The sequence below is a fragment of the Onychostruthus taczanowskii genome, unplaced genomic scaffold (assembly GCF_017590055.1).
Source record: "Onychostruthus taczanowskii isolate IOZ18803 unplaced genomic scaffold, ASM1759005v1 scaffold48, whole genome shotgun sequence".
Lineage (NCBI taxonomy): Eukaryota > Metazoa > Chordata > Aves > Passeriformes > Passeridae > Onychostruthus > Onychostruthus taczanowskii.
The window spans coordinates 5,857,941-5,875,505 of NW_024502347.1; the positions used below are offsets into that span (position 1 = coordinate 5,857,941).

Here is a 17,565-nt window from a genome sequence, read left to right on the forward strand (position 1 = left end):
GGTGATCAAGGCACAGAGGTGGGCACTGACCTGGTACCTATGGAGAGGTGGTCAGTAGGGTGTGATGATCTGGGTGGAGAGCTGGGCAGTGGGTTTTGGCAGAGTGCTCAAGTAGAGTGTCTGTGCAGCCAGATACACTTTGTCAAAGGAAGAGAAAGTTCTGGTGATCAAGGCACAGTTTAGGTGAGAGTTTTCCTTGTATGGCTGCCTCAGAAAGATCACCTCTGCAGCAAAACAGCAGGAGGAGTCTGACAGAGGGGCATGGTCTGAATGTGAGTCCCAAGCACAGTGGGATACTCTGTCCCTGCTGGGGATGGACCGGCCTGCCTAGCGCTGATGTCCACACTACCTGAGACAGGCAGAGAGCTTAAGGGTTACCATGTCAGTTCTCTAAAAGATGAGTTAACTAGTGACAGAAATCTGTCTGAATTTAATGACTTCTGTGCTTTTCACCCATCCTGCTCTCATTAATATGAACAAAGTCCTTTATAACAAGTATTACTGCATGTGGACAAATGACTTGGACTACTTCTTTTATTCTGTTAGGCCAGGAGCTGAAGGTCCTTGTGGGCAGCTGCAGATGACAGCTGTTTTGATGGAATCCTTCAGCTGGAATCCTTGTGTATATCTGCTTAAAAGTCACTTTTCATATCCAAAAGCACGCCTGTTAAATTACAGAATTGCAAGATTGAGTCAGCAAGGGTCCACGAAACAGTTGTTGAGTGCAAATTCACTTTAAAAAATTACATATTAGCTTTTTGATTAATAACATGCTTGTAGCCTTGGGTTAATCTTGCAGGAGGACCCTCCAGCCCCAATCTGTAGAAGTATTAACTATCACAGTCATTACCAGCATGTTCTATTAAGACTGACCAACTCTTCACATGTCAAGTAAACATTCAGCTTCAGGCCTGTCTGTCATTTATCACTGAGCCGGGGACATTGAGCAGAGCTAAATTAAAAACTGCAGTCCCTCCTCTGGCTCTGTATATGTACTTAAAAATATCTCTGTGTTGTAAGCAAGGCAGCAAGTAATGTTTTTAATGGCAAAGCAGCACATTTCTGTCAGGACTTTCTTACAGATACAAAAAACATAATAAAATGTCATGTGGATTGTGTTTTTAAAATTATTAAGAAATCAAAAGGCAGTAATTAAAACCTTCTGAATGAAAGGAGGTTTCTAACTTTGATACCAACATCCAGGCATTTTTCCAGTTTGCTACTACTTCTCCTTATCTCTTTACATATAACCTTATCCCTATATATATATATCCTCCTAACTATCCAGCTTTGTGGCAATCGGATGTCTGGTTCTCATTTCTTGTGTTTTGTAATTGCGTATTCATCTAGCTCTTATCACAGAGCTGGATGCTTCAGCTTTGTTTTCCCTCCCTTAAATAATTTGTATGTAAGGTTCAGCAAATGGAACCTTGCTACTTGTGTGAAGCTGCCATTTAACCATGAAGTGAAATGCTTTTATCGAGTTTGCCCTGCAGATATGGTCCGCTGTGGCAGTGCTGTCCATATTTGGTGGCTGTGCAAGGAGAGCCAGGTGGTGCTGCAAAGCATAGCACAGTGAAGCGTGGACAGATCTAGGTTTGACATTTGTCATCCTGTACTGCTAAAGGGAAGAGAAAAATCTGCTTTTCCATATGCTTATGCTTTAATTTTTGCCTGCAGTTTTGTCCAGATGGCCCTGTGAACATTGTTTACTTTAAGATGCTGTCCCAGATGTTTTTGAATGCCGATGGATAAATGCAACAACTGTGGTATACTAATACACAAATTATTTCCACAATTTTGGCTCTTTTTTCCATCTTTTTTTTTTTTCTCTTTTTAACCATCTCTTTTCCCCAGCACTACTTTGGATGGCCCACTTCTCTGAGGGGAAAACATCTCCAGTTACAATATTAAACTTCTGAGAGAGAGCAGTGCCTTTGAGTTGCAGATAACTCGGAGCTCCCGTACCCATACTGTGGTTGTTCTGAAGCTCTGAGGGTGGATGAGCTGCAGACACTGTAGCATTCCCCTTCTAAGCATGCCAGTTAAAAGGTGTTGTTGCTTCATGTAGCCCATAAAATAGTGTTTAAGGGTGTGAGCAGCTCGCTTGTTGTTTATTATAGTCAAAACCACTTTGTCTGCTTTTTCAAGGAGAATTCCGTCTTTTACTTTGCCCTTGTACTGTCTTAATTTTCCACCTGAGTGGAAAGGAGAGTAATTTGAAGCTGTGTAAGCACTGTTAACAAGAACATTTAAAAATGTTTTTAAACAGCAAAGCACCTCTACCTCTTGAAAAACTCTGATACAATTTGGAAGAATAGTTATGCCTCAATGGCACTGTAGGGTGCAGGCAAACTGCGTCAGAAGCTTGTTGCCAGATATAATAGATATTTTAATGACTTCTTTTTTATTTAATTGTATTTTTTTTCCATTTTCTAAGCAAGAAGGTATTTAGGAGTGTACATAAAAGAACCTTTTGGCATGAGAATTTCATTAACGTAAATAGGTCTGTTAGTTATTTCTCAAGAACACTTTAATGAGACTTCAATGTGAAACTCATTAGAACAAATACATGAATTCATATGTCAAGACAGAGATTGTAGCATCACAGTTCTTGGCATCTATTAAGTCCATAACTCGTTTACATTGACGTGCATTGTTAATCAATATTTAAGACACTGCAGATGTCAGTAATGTTCACATTTAGTCCTGCAACCATGACAGTATGAAAGTTGCTAGTAGAATTCAAGGCTAAATATTGTTATCTCAAGTCTTTCTGTTACCTCTAGGCTACAAGTTAATGACTGTCTAACTTTGCTGCCCCTCATCTATTTAAATAATAAGGGAAACAGGGAATTATGTGGATGTTATAGCATAGTTTTATCAATTTTTTGTTACTTGAAATTAAAACACTAGCATTGTATGTATGTGGATTGCATTAGTAATTCCTCAGGCTGTGACAAAGGGAGGTGAGTTGAGGAGCAAATGTAGGGATAATGAGTCCACTTGGGCTGTTGACAAGGCAGTTGGAGTAGAACACTGTAGTTGATAAAGACTTGCAGCGTTCAGTGGTAACTTTGGGCTACCTCCTTTCAAATGCACCAAAAAGCAGCCTTTCGGTGGTGTTTCTGATGTGTATAATTAACATATATCTCAGCTGCCTATTGTTAGTAAACAACTCATGTTACTTTATTTATTGCTTGTCTAATTGTGGAAGTCACAGTCTTATAGGACAGTATGATTCTAATGGAAGGTTTTGTTGCATATATGTAGTTACTGAGGGCATTTTTTTTACCCCCCAGGGGTTTATCTGTTGGTGTCTAGTGTTTTGGGTTTTTGATTTTTTTAAGATTGCGTACAGCACCTTAGAGTATTATCAAGGTATCTTCCACATATGTTAAAATTAATAAGCATAATAATAGAAGGACTTAATTGATTATACTATGAAGTTATGTGGTCATATTAATCTATAATTTAATTACAGGTTCATCAAAAATTATACGTCTTCGTGAAGAAAACAGTGAAACAACTGAAATACTGAAAGGAAAAAGCTCTGGTAATGGTGCATCAGTTCCAGTTAAAGGAATAAATAATTTAGGAAATACCTGCTTTTTTAATGCTGTCATGCAGGTAAGAAGGAAAGATCATGCCACTTTCTCTTAACAGATTTCAGAAATACTAAATCTGTATAATCTATGGGCTTCTGAAAAGGTTTTGAATATTACAAGTCTTCATTCTGCTTTCTGAAAGTCCTTTTCAAATTCTTTTTACTCCTTGCTATCCAAGGAGTGTTTCCTGTTATAATAAAAAGGAATTCCTGGATCACTGGTGTTTTGCACAGTAATGAAACAAGTAAAAATGCCAAGTGTTTTACACAGTGCGTATGTGTGTGGGTTGTACTGTAGCATGTGGTTTTATTTGAAGTTCAACATTATTAGTCATGACTAATGCAGGGTATCTACCATACTGGTGATGTGAATAGTGGCACTGTGTGCATAATGTAAATGTCTGCACTATTCATTGGGATGATTTTAAACCCCTACAATGGATGCAGTTATAAAATTACTTTTATCGATTATGGGTTTTTTCTGACTACAATAAGAGAAATGAGCTATACTAATACACTGTTGATGTTTAGTGTACAAACAATCCAAAATCCTCAAAAAACTAGTAGCCCAAGTGGGTTTTATATTGCACCATCCTGTGTCTGAGCAGAGACACTCTGTGTCTGCAGACAGGAGTGAACAAGTGAAAGAAAACTGCTACAAAGGTGTTCTGCACTGGCACACCTCACCTTGTGTTTTTGATAGTGATTCAAAACCCATCAAACAGATAGTAAAACTGCAAATTGTTATCTGTCCATACTTAGGGCATTGTAGAAACCTAAGTGATCTGCTGTCAGAGTTGACCAAAAATAAAGAAACAAAGCTGAGATATGTTGAGTTGATTTCTCTCCTAAATTCAGAAGGATAATACTTTTCATTGTGCCAAAGCCTTTTTGCTTCATGGGGCATGAGGAGAGGGATTGCAGAGTTTAAAAGAGGGAAATGGTCTTGATAATAATGTCTTAATCCTAAAAAAAAAAAAAAAAAAAAAAAAAAATCTTGTTCAACATAAATAAAAAAAGTTATTGCTAGTGAATTATTTTGAAATTACAGAAAAAAAAATACAATTTTAGAAACAGTCAATTCAGTGATTTTTTTTAGTGCTCTTTCTAATGGTCAGATCTAAACCTCAGTTACACATTATGAAGTGTATCTGGTTTGGTCTACACCTGGCTCTAGAATATATAACTAAAGAAACTCTGTAATTGAACACTCAGCATGTTTCTCATGGTGTTTTTGTTTTTTTTTCTTTAAGAACTTGGCACAGACTCACTTACTAAATGAACTGATGTATGAGATAAAGGAGAAAGGAACAAAGTTAAAAATCTGTCACACTTCAGATTCTCAATTGGTAAGTGTGCCCTGAGAAATACAAATTTGGGAAAATGTGGGAAGAAGCTGGAGGGTGGGAAATCACATCTTCATTAAAGGCACACTGTTACTCTCCCATTTCTTTCACATTTTAATTTGTCAGTGGGTTTACGTTACCTGTGAACTGATGTCTTTTACAGAAATCATTACTCAGCCCTGGAGGAGGAGGAAGAATTGCTTGCTTTCACATTTTTTGATGTTGAAGTATCAAATAATGCTTTACCTTAAGAAAGAGCATCTGGCTTATTTTTAATTGCCATTTAATTTCCCCAGTATGAACGTATGGTACAGGAAATAGTCTGTTCTGCTCTAGAAAGTATCTGTGAAATATTCTATTCCAGTCCATCCCTGCCCTTCATTGATAAGGTCTGTAAAGTTTATTACATGCTTCACAGGCCAGGGGATTAAAATGAGAGAAGCAAAATTTGAGTGAGGAACAAATTTGTCCTCAAGCTCATTGCAGGCATATGGGAAAGTATCTCCTGTGGCTATTATCCAAAGAATATTCTGCTGTTCTGGTCATGTCTTAGAGACTCAGGGTTTCATTATATATTGTTGGCAATAAAGATAATACCCCTTTCCCTCTGCTAGCTGAAGCAAACAGTTTACAGAGGATTTTTTCTTAGTTTTTTCTCTTTTTTTCCTGCTGTTTGCTGTGAGCTTTCTGGTGGCGGTGAGGGTAGAGGAGTGGTATTCTGTTTCAGATACCTCTGAAATGATGATGATTTCACTGTGTTGCTGTAGGTGACGTTCATAGCTTCTCCAGGCAAGAACAGTGTGAAATTCATTGCATAGCTGTCTTTATTTCCTCCAGTGGCACTTCAGAGCAGCAACATGTTTCGCAAAGTTATCCTGAGCCACAACAGAGGTCTGGAGCTTGTTTTTGCCCAAAGGCTTAGCAAGCCAGTGGGTTGTTGGCTTATGCTTGATGTGTAACTTGCACAGCCATAAGGTTGAAAGATCTATTTTTCATTTCATGACATTGCTTACAATGTAAATAAGGTCTTTGGAGCAAAGACTGTGTTTTCTGGTCTTTGTATGCCAGTGCAGAATTTGGCATTGAATAAGAGTCTAATTAATAGCAATGTAGAAACCTGCAGCTTCTTGCTTGCTAAGGAGCCTTTTCCCACCTTGTGATAGTGCATATAAAGCAAATACTTTATTTGTGTGTATCCATTTCGCTTACATTTTGTGTGGCTCTGCTTTCTGGACGAGGTTCCCTCTCCAAGTGTTTATCTGGCACTTGTAATCTGTTTTTCTGAGAGTCAGGACAGCTAGCAGGGCACATAGGAACCTTGGAGCATGTTAGGGAGAGCTGGTGGTCTGTGGTCATTGTGACACATGGTGTATAAGCTGTGCAGGACTTTAAAATTGGCTTAATTGACTTGATCCTTCCAGACCCAAAACCTGCTGGCTGGGCTCAATGTCATACCAAGAGGGGCTGTGCAGGATGTGCCTTGTGCCTGTCTCCCAGTGCCACAGGGCATGTGTGGGGTCTGCCATCAGCTCTTGCTGTGAACCACTGCACTCGATTTGTGTAGGAACAGGTTGTGTTTCTGTGGCTGCCAGATGTGTGGAAATTGCAGTGTGTGGCTCACAGATCAGAGAAACTGGATGCCCCATTCCTTGGGTTGGGTAGCAGGGAGCCACTGAGCACAATCTTACACTGGCCTATGGAGGTGGTCACCTGGGTTTTCTCTCCAGATGAATTTCAGTGCATGTGGGGGTAGGAGTAAAGCAGGTAATACAAATGTTGCCTCTTTTGGTGAGAACCAGACCAGCTCATTGACATGCCTGTTTCCAAAGCTATTGGTTACCACCAAGAATTGTTTGGTTTTGCAATTATTACTCCTGAAATAATAAACCTGCTCTTAAATTATTTCAATCAAATGGTTGACATCAATGTTTAAAAAAAAACACCCTGAAACACTCTTAAGACTGAAAGTTACATTGTTCTTTATCAGTATCAAGTGACTTGAAAGAAGTCTTGTGTCATTACTTTTGAAATCTGATGTGTAATTTACCTTTGTTTTTGAAGGATCCTTTGGTGGTAAACCTGTCCAGCCCGGGACCTTTGACTTCAGCAATGTTCTTGTTTCTTCACAGCATGAGGGAGGCTGGAAAAGGTCCTCTGTCTCCCAAAGTGCTGTTCAGCCAGCTTTGTCAAAAGTATGTATTGTGTCCTCAAGCTCATCTTTCACTTACATTTTTAATTTTAGTTTCCAGTGATGTGTTTCTAAGTGTGCAATGTCTGTTGTCCTTTCTAAAGAAACTGTTAGGTTTTTACCAGGCAGTCCAGAAAACAGCTCCTTCATGTTTTAAAGTTGAAGGACTCCTTGTTGCACACTGGGGTTGTCCCTGCTCTTTGTGTATTGTGTGGCCCAACTCATAACCATGGGCATTCAACGGGCTCCAAATTGAGTGTGAGGGGGCAGAAGAGGGCAAGGTAAAACTGAAGAAAATACGACTACCTTCCAGGTTTTGTTCTTTGTTAGCATAAAGCTGTGCTAACACTACAAGGTGTACACAGGTATTTTGTATGGAAGAATAAGGTTTTAAATGGGGAACTTCTGCTATGATGTCTAGCCTTGGCATCAATTCAAAGTTAAAAAGGGTCTAACAAGTAAGGACTTGAAGCAGTACTGAAATGACATATGGCTCCAGATTGCAAAGAGCTTACAAGCCCTAAAGAAACTCCTGTTTCTTGGTGTGGAAAATGTTTACAGTGGTGCTTTGTAGGTACTTTCAATTATGATGCAAACAATCTTGCTTTTAAAAACACCTGTTGAAGACCTACTTAAAAGTTGATACAAGTATTTAAATGTTGACTTACTAGTAACAGAATCTGCAGAAGCAGAGTAACTGGAGAATGGTATATATGAATCTCATATTTAAAAAAGAATAATGTTGAGTGGTAATTTATTTGCTGCAGTATTGCTACATGGAACTTTAAGCATTCTTCAGGATGAGAGTTAGGAGGAAAGTTGCAGCCTCCTACCATGGAGTTCCAGGACAACCTTACTGAGTAGGAATGGATTCAAAATATGGTAGAAAGAAACAAAAGCTTTTAGAATAGAGCAGGGACAATTTAATTCTGTAAAGAAGCAAGTCATTGCCTTTTCTTTATCCTCAAAATTCTGCTTAAGAAATTTAATATTATATTTTTTCTATTGTACTTGTCTTCCTTTTGATTCTTTTGAGCTGTAGAAGGAAATGTGTGTAAAGTTACCTTACAGCATTTTTGAGTCAAGCAGCAGTGTTCTTTGTTTAGCGTTATCTACCTGGAAGAAAAATAAATAGGGAAGAAAACTACATTGTTTTCTCACTCCTTGTGTTTTAAGACTGTCTCAAAAATATTGAGTGTAAGAATTAAATTTGGCTGAGAAATGGAAGGAAAATTATTCAATAACTCTAGTAATTTTTTCCCAGTTAGTAGTAAGGATCGAAGGGAAAAAATTATGTAAAGCATGTTTTGATGCCCACCTTAGCAAATTGATTGTGAAATAATGACAATGCAGTGCACTTCAGATGGCATGGTGTTTTTAGAAGTGGCAGGTATTTTGTGTCTGCTCTGTGTGTCTGTAGTCATTGAGCAATGTCATTATTAAATCTCAGCTATATAGTTGTTTTCTTGTTGTTGTCTTTTGATCATTAAGATGTGCATACACTTTAGCTAGCAGCTAAAACTGAAGCCTTTTAATGTGGTCAGAAGTCTTTTGCTGTTGAGACATGTATCTGCCAGCTCCTACCATCTCTTGCCTTCATTCCTACTTCTTGCTTTTGTTATCTTTGCAAAACACCACTTAAATACAAATCCTTTACTAGCTCTACTATCAACAGCAAAAGTGTCAGCCACATCCTGTTAGTGAGAAGTTAGATGTTCATGGGCAGTAAGGGGCTGGACAGGTGTGACAGAAGGTTTTGGTCTTTGGATTGTTTTCTCTTTGTTGGTGACACAAGCAAGAAAGGGAGGGTTTCAGAATATTCAGCAGTGTGCAGTGGTAAAAGTAGGAGAATGGGAAATCTTTATCTTTGCAAACTGAATACATTTACTATTTATTAGCTTTAACAGTATGAATGCAGTGTTCTGTCATGCCATTTTTACAAAGCCTTTTTCTTTCTTTTGTTTTAAGGTTAGCTTTCTGTTTTTCATCAAAGTTGAAATGCGAGAGAGCAGGGCAGGACTGCAGGAGTTTCAGCTAGGAAGAAGTCTGTGTTACTGCAGTGTTCTTTGTAAAACTGCTTCTTGAGTGCTGCCAAGAGGCTGTGTTAATGAAGTAATCCTAGAGGCAGGAACTACCCGTGGTATTCATATTGTGTTGTCACAAACTTTTTTTTCAACAAGCAAAGTTGAAAAAAGTTTCCTGAAGAGATGACAGGATGAATGTGTAAAAGGGAGAACTACACTGACACAGCTACCGGGGAGAAGGACATGGGGAAGGGCATTACTATTCTAATGGTAATATTTTGGGTTTATATGTATTACATAAAGGTTTGCTGACTCCAGTTGCAACCTCTTTTTATTTTTTTTTGTTTTAATTAATTCTTTCCCCATCACAGATCTTGCTGTCTCAGTGCAAGTATACAGTATATCACCATACCTTTCTTCAGGAAAGGATTTATGAAGGAGGTTGTACAGATAGTACAGGATAGAAAAGGGTGCAGACACTGCCTTGTTCAGCTGCAGCTCTGGCTTGTCCCTGAGTGGGATCCCAAAACCTGCAAGTGGATACATGTTCACTGCTCAAAAGCAGTAAGAGAACTGGAACACAGTCATTGTCAACTGCAAACTGGTTCTTTAAGAGTCTGAGGAGATCATGGTGTGAAGTTCATAATCTTGTGTATGAAAGGACATTTGTGAATGTTATGAAAGGACATTTTTTATTAAATAATAAAAGGAAAAAATGATACCAAGTGTTAATTTTATCAAATGGTGGAGTAGCCAGGTTGAAGAAGGGGAGAAGAAGAAAGAAGTGGATGAGTCTTTCTATAGCAACTGTTCAGCGTCTGGTACTAATTCATCCACTGTTAATTTTGTTAGTGTTGCAGCTGTCAGATGTTTTGCAAGGACAGATTGTGAGCATAGCTACGGGGCCCTTCTGTTGGTTTTCCACTGTGCTGAATATCAGGACTGCAGACTTCTGACTTATTTGGAGACTTAGTGACTAACACAACACTGATGTATTAAGAGGACATAAATTTTATTTCCTTTACTTGTTATGATTGAGTAATTTTATTGGTGGAAGAAAGCTTAGTTTGGTGTAGCAAGTAAATGTTGAAACATGTAAGTGATAAGTCCAGAAAGGAGTTACAGAATTTAGCTGCTTCAATCCTCCATTAAATAATTATTAATAGTGGTATTTTATTGCTACATTACCATGTGGGAAAAAATACTTCCCTAACAAAGATTTTATTGGTGTTCATGAAATCTACATAGGTCTTCATTCTCCAAAGACCATTATTCATCCTTCCTTCTCATGTGCAAAAAGTGGAACTGAAGGCAGAGGTGGGACTGGCAGAATGAAGGTCATGTGTGGTTAGGACTGTTGATATTAACAGAACAATAGTTTCAGAGGGGAAACCTAAACAATTCCACATTTATCACTACTGAGAGGAAATGTTAAGGAAAACTAATGTTATAAGATATAAGAGATAAAGGAAACAAGATCTTTCTTATTAAGGAGCCTTTTTGAGCCTTTTCTTTTTAAATAATACTGCTGTATTTAAGAAAATATTAAAAAATAATCTTCTTAGAAAATACTTTTTTGCTTGTTTATTTTTCCCATTTGACTTTTACCATGTAAGTATAATAGCAGCAGAACACACAGTTTGTTTCCTTGACCAGTAGTTATGGATTATTTTGTGTCCTTGTCATTCCTCCGTGTGCCTTGCTGGTGGTGCTGCGTCATGTTGAGGAGCTCTGACAGAGGAGATTACAGCTTCTCTGGGCAGCGGCAGTCGAGAGATTGCAGTCGCTTGATGTCTTTTTTTTTTCAGTTAACTTTGTCAATGTTTTCATAATTTTAGGAACAAGTTTGTGTGTGCAAAGTAGACAAATTGCATGTAAAAGTGTGTGTTGGCAGCAATCACCTGTACGTGTTCCTGAGCTTTATGTTCACTTCTGTTTAGAAGGAAGACCTGTGTAGCATTTTGGAGAACACAAGTATTTTCAGTGTGTGGTATTGGCGAGCTGTGTAAGCAGAGTTTATAGACAAAATGAGGAAGAAAACCAGTAATTTTATTAGGTACATTGGCAGTGTATTCTCTGTTTGGGTTAACCAGAATTTAGGGAGGGGTAACAAAAATAGGAAGCCTTTATGTCAGCAGGGACTTGAATATTGGGAGTTCAGGCAGGAGAGAACATGAAAAGAAGACATAACAGCAAAAGAAGGCAACAAATGATAAATTATCTGTGCTTCTTTAATTGCCCTCATAAGAGTTCAAGGAGCTGTCTCTGAAACTGAAAGGCAACAGATTTAGAGACAGGGAAAAAAAAAAAAAATGAGGCTTTTTAGCATTTTATAGGGCTAACCTATGGAACTTGTTGTCAGAGCAGAGTGCTGCTGGAAATCTTAGCAGAACTTAAAGGAAGAAAGAATGGACCTTGTGCATTGCAAGAAAGTAGAGAGTATCTAATTTTCTCTTTTGGGGGAAGGTGAGACAAAAAAGCTGAAATTAATCGGCCAGTACATCCAAAGGAGAACTAAGTGCTGTCTATCCATGCCCTTGAGATAGCACAGTTGTGCCTGGTGTTATCTGTTACTTACATGTGGGGGCAAGCCCGTGTTTGGCTGGGCTCCTCCCAAGCACCTCCTGCTGAGCAGAACTCTGTAGTGTATGTACTGCATTGCAGGATTCCTGTGCATGTTGTCTTACAGAAAAAAATCAAATAGTATCTTTTGTTTTCTGCTTCCAAGTGCTTACTGTTGTTTCTAAAATTTTCCAAGGTATTAGGCTGTCTTCTGCGCAAAGATAGTAATTCGTGAAAGGATGACTTAAGAGAAGATTTTGTATTAAAGACAGTAAAGACATACAGCTCTGTGCTGTATGATTGAATGACTTTAATTGTATCCCGGTTCTGCTTTTAAAGCACAGCTTAATTTCCCTCCAATGAATATAATATAGGAATTCAAACTATTAGTTTTTTTCTTTAAAATACGATGTTACTATGTAGTTTTTGTTATTACAGCATTCTAGGAAGTAGATCATCATGAAAAGTATTTCTTTAACTGACAGTCAAGCAATTATAACTGGTCTCCAGATGAGCAAGGAGAGGCTAGTATATAAGATGTCACAGTTGTCCTTCACCACTTATGGCCATTAGCAGGAGTTCAACCTGTTCTGTCATTATCCTGCTGACACTGTACAACAGGTTGTATCGCATTGGCACTGGCTTCCATATGTCAGCACATCTGTGAGCGGTCAACTCAACCAACCATCTCCAAGTCCCCCACTTTTGCCAAGGATATTGCTTGAAGCATATTTTCAAGGAGACGAGAGCACACATCTTTTAGTTGTCAGATTTCTGTGTATCAGCATGGATTCATTCCTTTTTCTTCTCTCATACTGGTTTATACATGTAGGAAGTTTCCAGTAAATGCATTGCGAGATGTAAAACTCCCTTCTTTCTTTTTATTGTTATTTTTCAGTTTCCTCTTGTGGTCTTCCCACCCCACCCCCGCAAAAACAAATGCACTATTTCAGATGTTTTTCCACAAAACATGAGATATTTAGAATTATATGCAACATTACATAGCATGCTTTGTACACGAATGACAGATTAAATATATTTTAAGCAGTGTGAATAATGACAAATTTGTCAGTCCAAGTAAATGACTCAGCCTTACAGGGAATCTTTACAAGTCACTTTCCATGCCAATTCACCTTTAAAGTGGTAGCTGTTACATTCCCATCATCCTTTTTCCATTAAAATCAGGCATATAAATTTAGTGCAGGCCCTGAGAAGCCTAAATAATCTTGTACTTGTAAATGCACTGTGTTCTAATAAAGTGAAAAAAACCCTCAAAACAAACCAAAATGAAAAACTTCCATGACCGAGTTAATTTCCTCCTCTCTAATTTAAGCTAATAAAACTGTGTGGAACATGCAAGTAAATTATTTTACTTTGAAATACAAATTAGTAAACTAATTTGCTCCTGAAATGATTTTTGTATACTCATCAGTGGGAGGTTTCACTGCAGTAACAAAAAGTATGTGTGGGGCTTTTTCCTGATTTGCATTGAAGATCTAGTTCTGTGAGGTGTCTCTGCAGTGAAAAGAAAACACCTCCTGTAACAGTGACGGAATTTTTCCTTGCTCCTTTGTCAAGTAATAAATAATTTTCTTCACTTTTATTATAGTCTTGAAGAGGTCCTGCTTTTGTTGCCAAAAAATAATAAAATCCCTATTAGTAGCAGGATCCAGAGCTGGATATATGAGAAGGGTTTTCTTGCTGTACTGGAGCTATTAATGTGCCTGTATTGGAGGAGATAGCTGAATATACTCATTGATTCTCACTGCTCAGGAAAACAAGAAAGTTATCATAAATTAATGATAATACTGTGACTAACTAACCAGATTCTCAGAACTGAACTGATTTTGGCATCTGGGTTTTTTCAGATTCCTGGACATTCGGTGAGAGAAAACTTTTGGCGAATTGAAAAGTGAAACTGTGCATGTATGAAAACATGCATGCAGCTACATACGTTATTTATTTTTTTAATATATATTGAGTGTTTTATTGGAACCAAAATAAAGGTTCAGTGCTTTTCAGAAAGTGTTTGTGATTTATAATCAAATTTGTTAGAAATAAACCATGTGATTTTAATAGAAGAAAAGGTGACATTTTAGGAATATTAAACAAAATATTTAATTTTAAAGATTATTTCAGTTTTTTAAATTTGAAGTTAATTTTTGAGGTTGACTTGCTCATAAAAAAAATTCAATTTCAAAAGAAGGCTTGATAAAGTCACCCTCTCTACTGATTACAGATTTTATAGTAAGCCTCACACAGTAGCCTATAGTAAGCCTGATGTACAGTAGCATCATTAAATATTTTTTTAACTAGGGATATTATCAACTTTGTTTCAAAAACTAGATATGAAGCACAAATGTGAAAGAAAGTATTTGTAAATGTGAACATGTTGTTTTGCATATGCAGGTCCAGATTTGTTCCACTTAATTTTAGGCATTGACCTTAGACATCTGAGTTGTCACCTTCAGTCCTTCTCCAGTTACAGCCCAAAGTGCCTGCGGGGAGCAGTTCAAAGCTGAGACCCCTGTGTCACTATCCTGCCTGTAGCCCATGTCTGCTGTGCCCTGGCTTGGCATCTCGACACCTTGCCCAGCTTTGCATTTTACTGTTGTGGGCACATTGCACATCTGGGGTGTTTTCTGATCACCTGTAATTTCTCCATTAGAAGAAACTCCTTAGAAGTTTGTCCATGAGCACAAACTTCTAAGGCAAATCTGAGCAGCTTTAGTGTATGAGTGGGATAGAAGCCTCACTAACCCTCAAGAACTCTGAGCAGCTGAAGAACTTTGCTAGGCAAATGAGATCATTGTGCCAGGGGAAATACTAATGCATATTTGTAGCTCTGGCTAGCCATAGCATGCAATCCACACCCCAGGAAAACTGGTTCAATGTGTGCTTAATAAAATTGAGGAGCAGAGTGAGTGGTTGGTTGTTCTGGCTCCTCTGCCAGTTTGATAAAATTACTGTTGGAGCTGTGCTAATCCAGTTGTCCCCTGTGCTAGGTTTCGGAAGGGGTGCACGTGGTTACACCTGTGAGTGCTCACTTCAGTCTGCAGCAAGAGTCACAGCCATTTGGTGGCATTACTGAAAATTCAGAAATCTGCCTGTTGCAATCCTGAGTAACTTGCTCTAGGGGACTCTGCTTGGTCAGGGAGGTTGAGTTTGGTGACCTCCAATGGTCTCTTCCAACCCCTTGTGATTCTGTGTAATCTCATTTTAGACTAAGTAGTTCAAGACTGTAATTAAAGATTTAAAGGGTAACCTGCCTGGAAAGACAGGTTTAGTTTGGCCAGTCAGTTACACTTAATGTGAACAGAGATGTGTTAATAGTGAATACTCTTCATTCATTTGGGGTTGCAAGATCCTGAACATTCAAACTTTATTAGAAGCGTTCTGGCTGTGTTAAGGAGAAGGATCTATCCTTAAGGATCACCTTAAGAATCTGTCCATGTACTCATAAGATTATTTTTTCTACTTTCTATGTAATCTATGCCTGAAAAGTGTGAGTACATTTAGAGTACATTTAGATGCTGTGAATAGTAAAAAAAGAATTCAACAGTTCTTGAATAGTAGTGGTTGATGCTACTGAGTGGCTGTCTCAGAACTGATGCAACATTACCCCTGTGCAGTTGCCTAGAAAATCACCAGTGTAAATGGGAGTGCAGTCAGAAACTGATATTTCTCCTCTTCTGGCTTCTGAGGGTGATATGGATGCTGCTGGTGGTCTAAAAGGACTGTTTATGCACATTTGAGATTTCTTCTCAACTGAGAAAAGGGGGAGATAACAAAGGAGGTTAAGCACTTAGAAAATCTTTTTGTCTCTCTTTTCCATGACATTAGGAATGTCTGGTGGTACAGAAGTACTGGTGTAGGCTGTCAGGAAAGGGCTGCTACCATGGATGAGACTCTACTGGCAAATCTGTATTTTAGTCAAGCCATACTCCATAGAGCCAAACTGCAACCCAGGCAGCCTTGTTGGTGAAAGTGCCTGCTGCACCAGGAGCTTCCTAAAGCCCCATGAGGGTCTGCAGGGATTGTACCTATTTGTACCCCAGCAAAGTGTCTTATGTTGACGTTGTCTTGTTAAGAATCTCCCAAGATAATTTAAAATTCTTTACTGTTCCTTTCATAGGGCTCCTCGATTTAAGGGGTTCCAGCAGCAGGACAGCCAGGAGCTTCTGCACTATCTGTTGGATGCAATCAGGATCGAGGAGACAAAAGTAATGTCTTTGTGTGTCTTTTAAAAGTGAACTACTAGTCATTGCTTTAATGTTCTTCATGTTCCCAAAGTTTTAAAGATGTACTTCATGAAGCAGGAGTGTCTATATTTATTATCTTGAGAAAAATATTTTTTTAAAGATACTTAGTTATGTCTATATTGATTTGTTAAAATAGTTGATTGGAATCAAAGTTTCAGTTAGTAGGAGGAATATTATAAGTAGAAGGTGATAACTTTAGGAATCCAAGTTGTTTGCCTTTAAAAAAGGAAGAGGAGGGGAAAAAAGGACATCTGAGACACCAAGAAAGTAAAGGTAGGACCTCTGCGTTAACTGACAAAGTGTATTTTTAAAGCTCTGGACCAAAAATCAGTAGTTCTTAGCTATGGGCCTGCCCATAATTTTAACCGAAAATTTTCACTGAAAATTGTGGGGGAAGGGGGGAAAATCTTGCAAAGTTTCTTGTGTCTCTTGAAAGTGTGAAGAGCTCTTTGCTTTATGAATAAGGCGCTGCTTGTGATTGCTTAAAATCTATGTCCAAGTATGTGAAGTATAGAAGTAGTTTGTTATATTGAAAACCTCCCTGTATGGGATTTTTTTGTTTCTTTTCCTTCATTATTTGTCCTTCCTTTATTGTTCATGCAAGAAGGGGAGTGTTTGGTTGCTATTTTGACCATATCAGATTTAATCTTTCTGACTTAGTCTTGGACCCTTCTTTTCAGATGATACTTTGTGGTAAATAGCCTTTTCTAGGCCTCCTCTAAAGGAAGGCCTTAAATCTTGTACTGTCCAGAGTACTTCCTCTTCCCTTTCATTTAGTAACCCAATGAATGTCGTGATCCTGAGCTAAATTATCTCACAGATAAGTTGTAAATCTGTGTCTGAGCCTGGTTCCTGGCACTACAGTAGAGCTGAACAAATCACCATCCTGCCAGAATACGAATATTTATTGGTCTTGTCAGCATTCTTGATTATAGACAGAACTGAACTGCAAGAAGAAACAGTCAAATCTTGACACTCACGCTTAGAAAATGATGTCTTGAACACGGCACACAACAGAAGCAGCTGACTTCAGTTGGAAAACAGTTGTTACATTTTTGCAGCAGAGAGAAAATTTATTATTTTATTTTTTGATTTCCATGTAATAAAAGGTGAAAACTATGTTTTCTTGACAAAGGAGGGATCACAGAAAGCAGGGTTATTACAACAACTAAGCCGCTTGTCCAGGAGGTGCTTGTGCTTTCCCCTCAAGTCAGTCTCCTGTCAGCTTCACCAGTGGATGTGCCATCATTGCAATAACCTGCATTAGGATTTGCCTTTTAAATAATTTATTATTAGAGAGCAGTGACAGCTACAATACCTACCTCAAAAGAGCGATGGAAGATGGTAAGAATTTACAGTGATTTTTGGGTAGTATTTCTGCCAGTCCATCAACAGGCAGAGAGACGTGGGTGCCACCCTGCCGTGCAATTACATCCCACTGCTGCCCTAATGGTGCATGACTGCAAACACATCTTAATCACCTCGGGGTGCTCTGCCACCGACAGCACTAGTAAAAGCTCTCTCCCCCTCCCTCTCTGTTTTTTTTTTTTAAATTATCCCATGTTTCAGGTCTGTA

The 17,565-nt window shown here is 38.4% G+C and overlaps 1 protein-coding gene across 4 annotated transcripts in view; it reads left to right on the plus strand.

Annotated features, from left to right (window-relative positions):
* Positions 1-17,565, plus strand: part of USP45 (ubiquitin specific peptidase 45) — a 47,359-nt gene that overhangs the window by 16,131 nt on the left and 13,663 nt on the right. For 3 of the 4 annotated variants that reach the window (XM_041414830.1, XM_041414832.1, XM_041414833.1), the window contains 4 exons: positions 3,485-3,630; positions 4,861-4,956; positions 7,015-7,145; positions 15,863-15,950. In XM_041414830.1, the coding sequence (XP_041270764.1) occupies positions 3,485-3,630; positions 4,861-4,956; positions 7,015-7,145; positions 15,863-15,950 (461 nt within the window). Of the gene's footprint in view, positions 1-3,484; positions 3,631-4,860; positions 4,957-7,014; positions 7,146-15,862; positions 15,951-17,565 lie in introns of those variants that run through there. The other variant, XM_041414831.1, reaches the window with a different exon arrangement.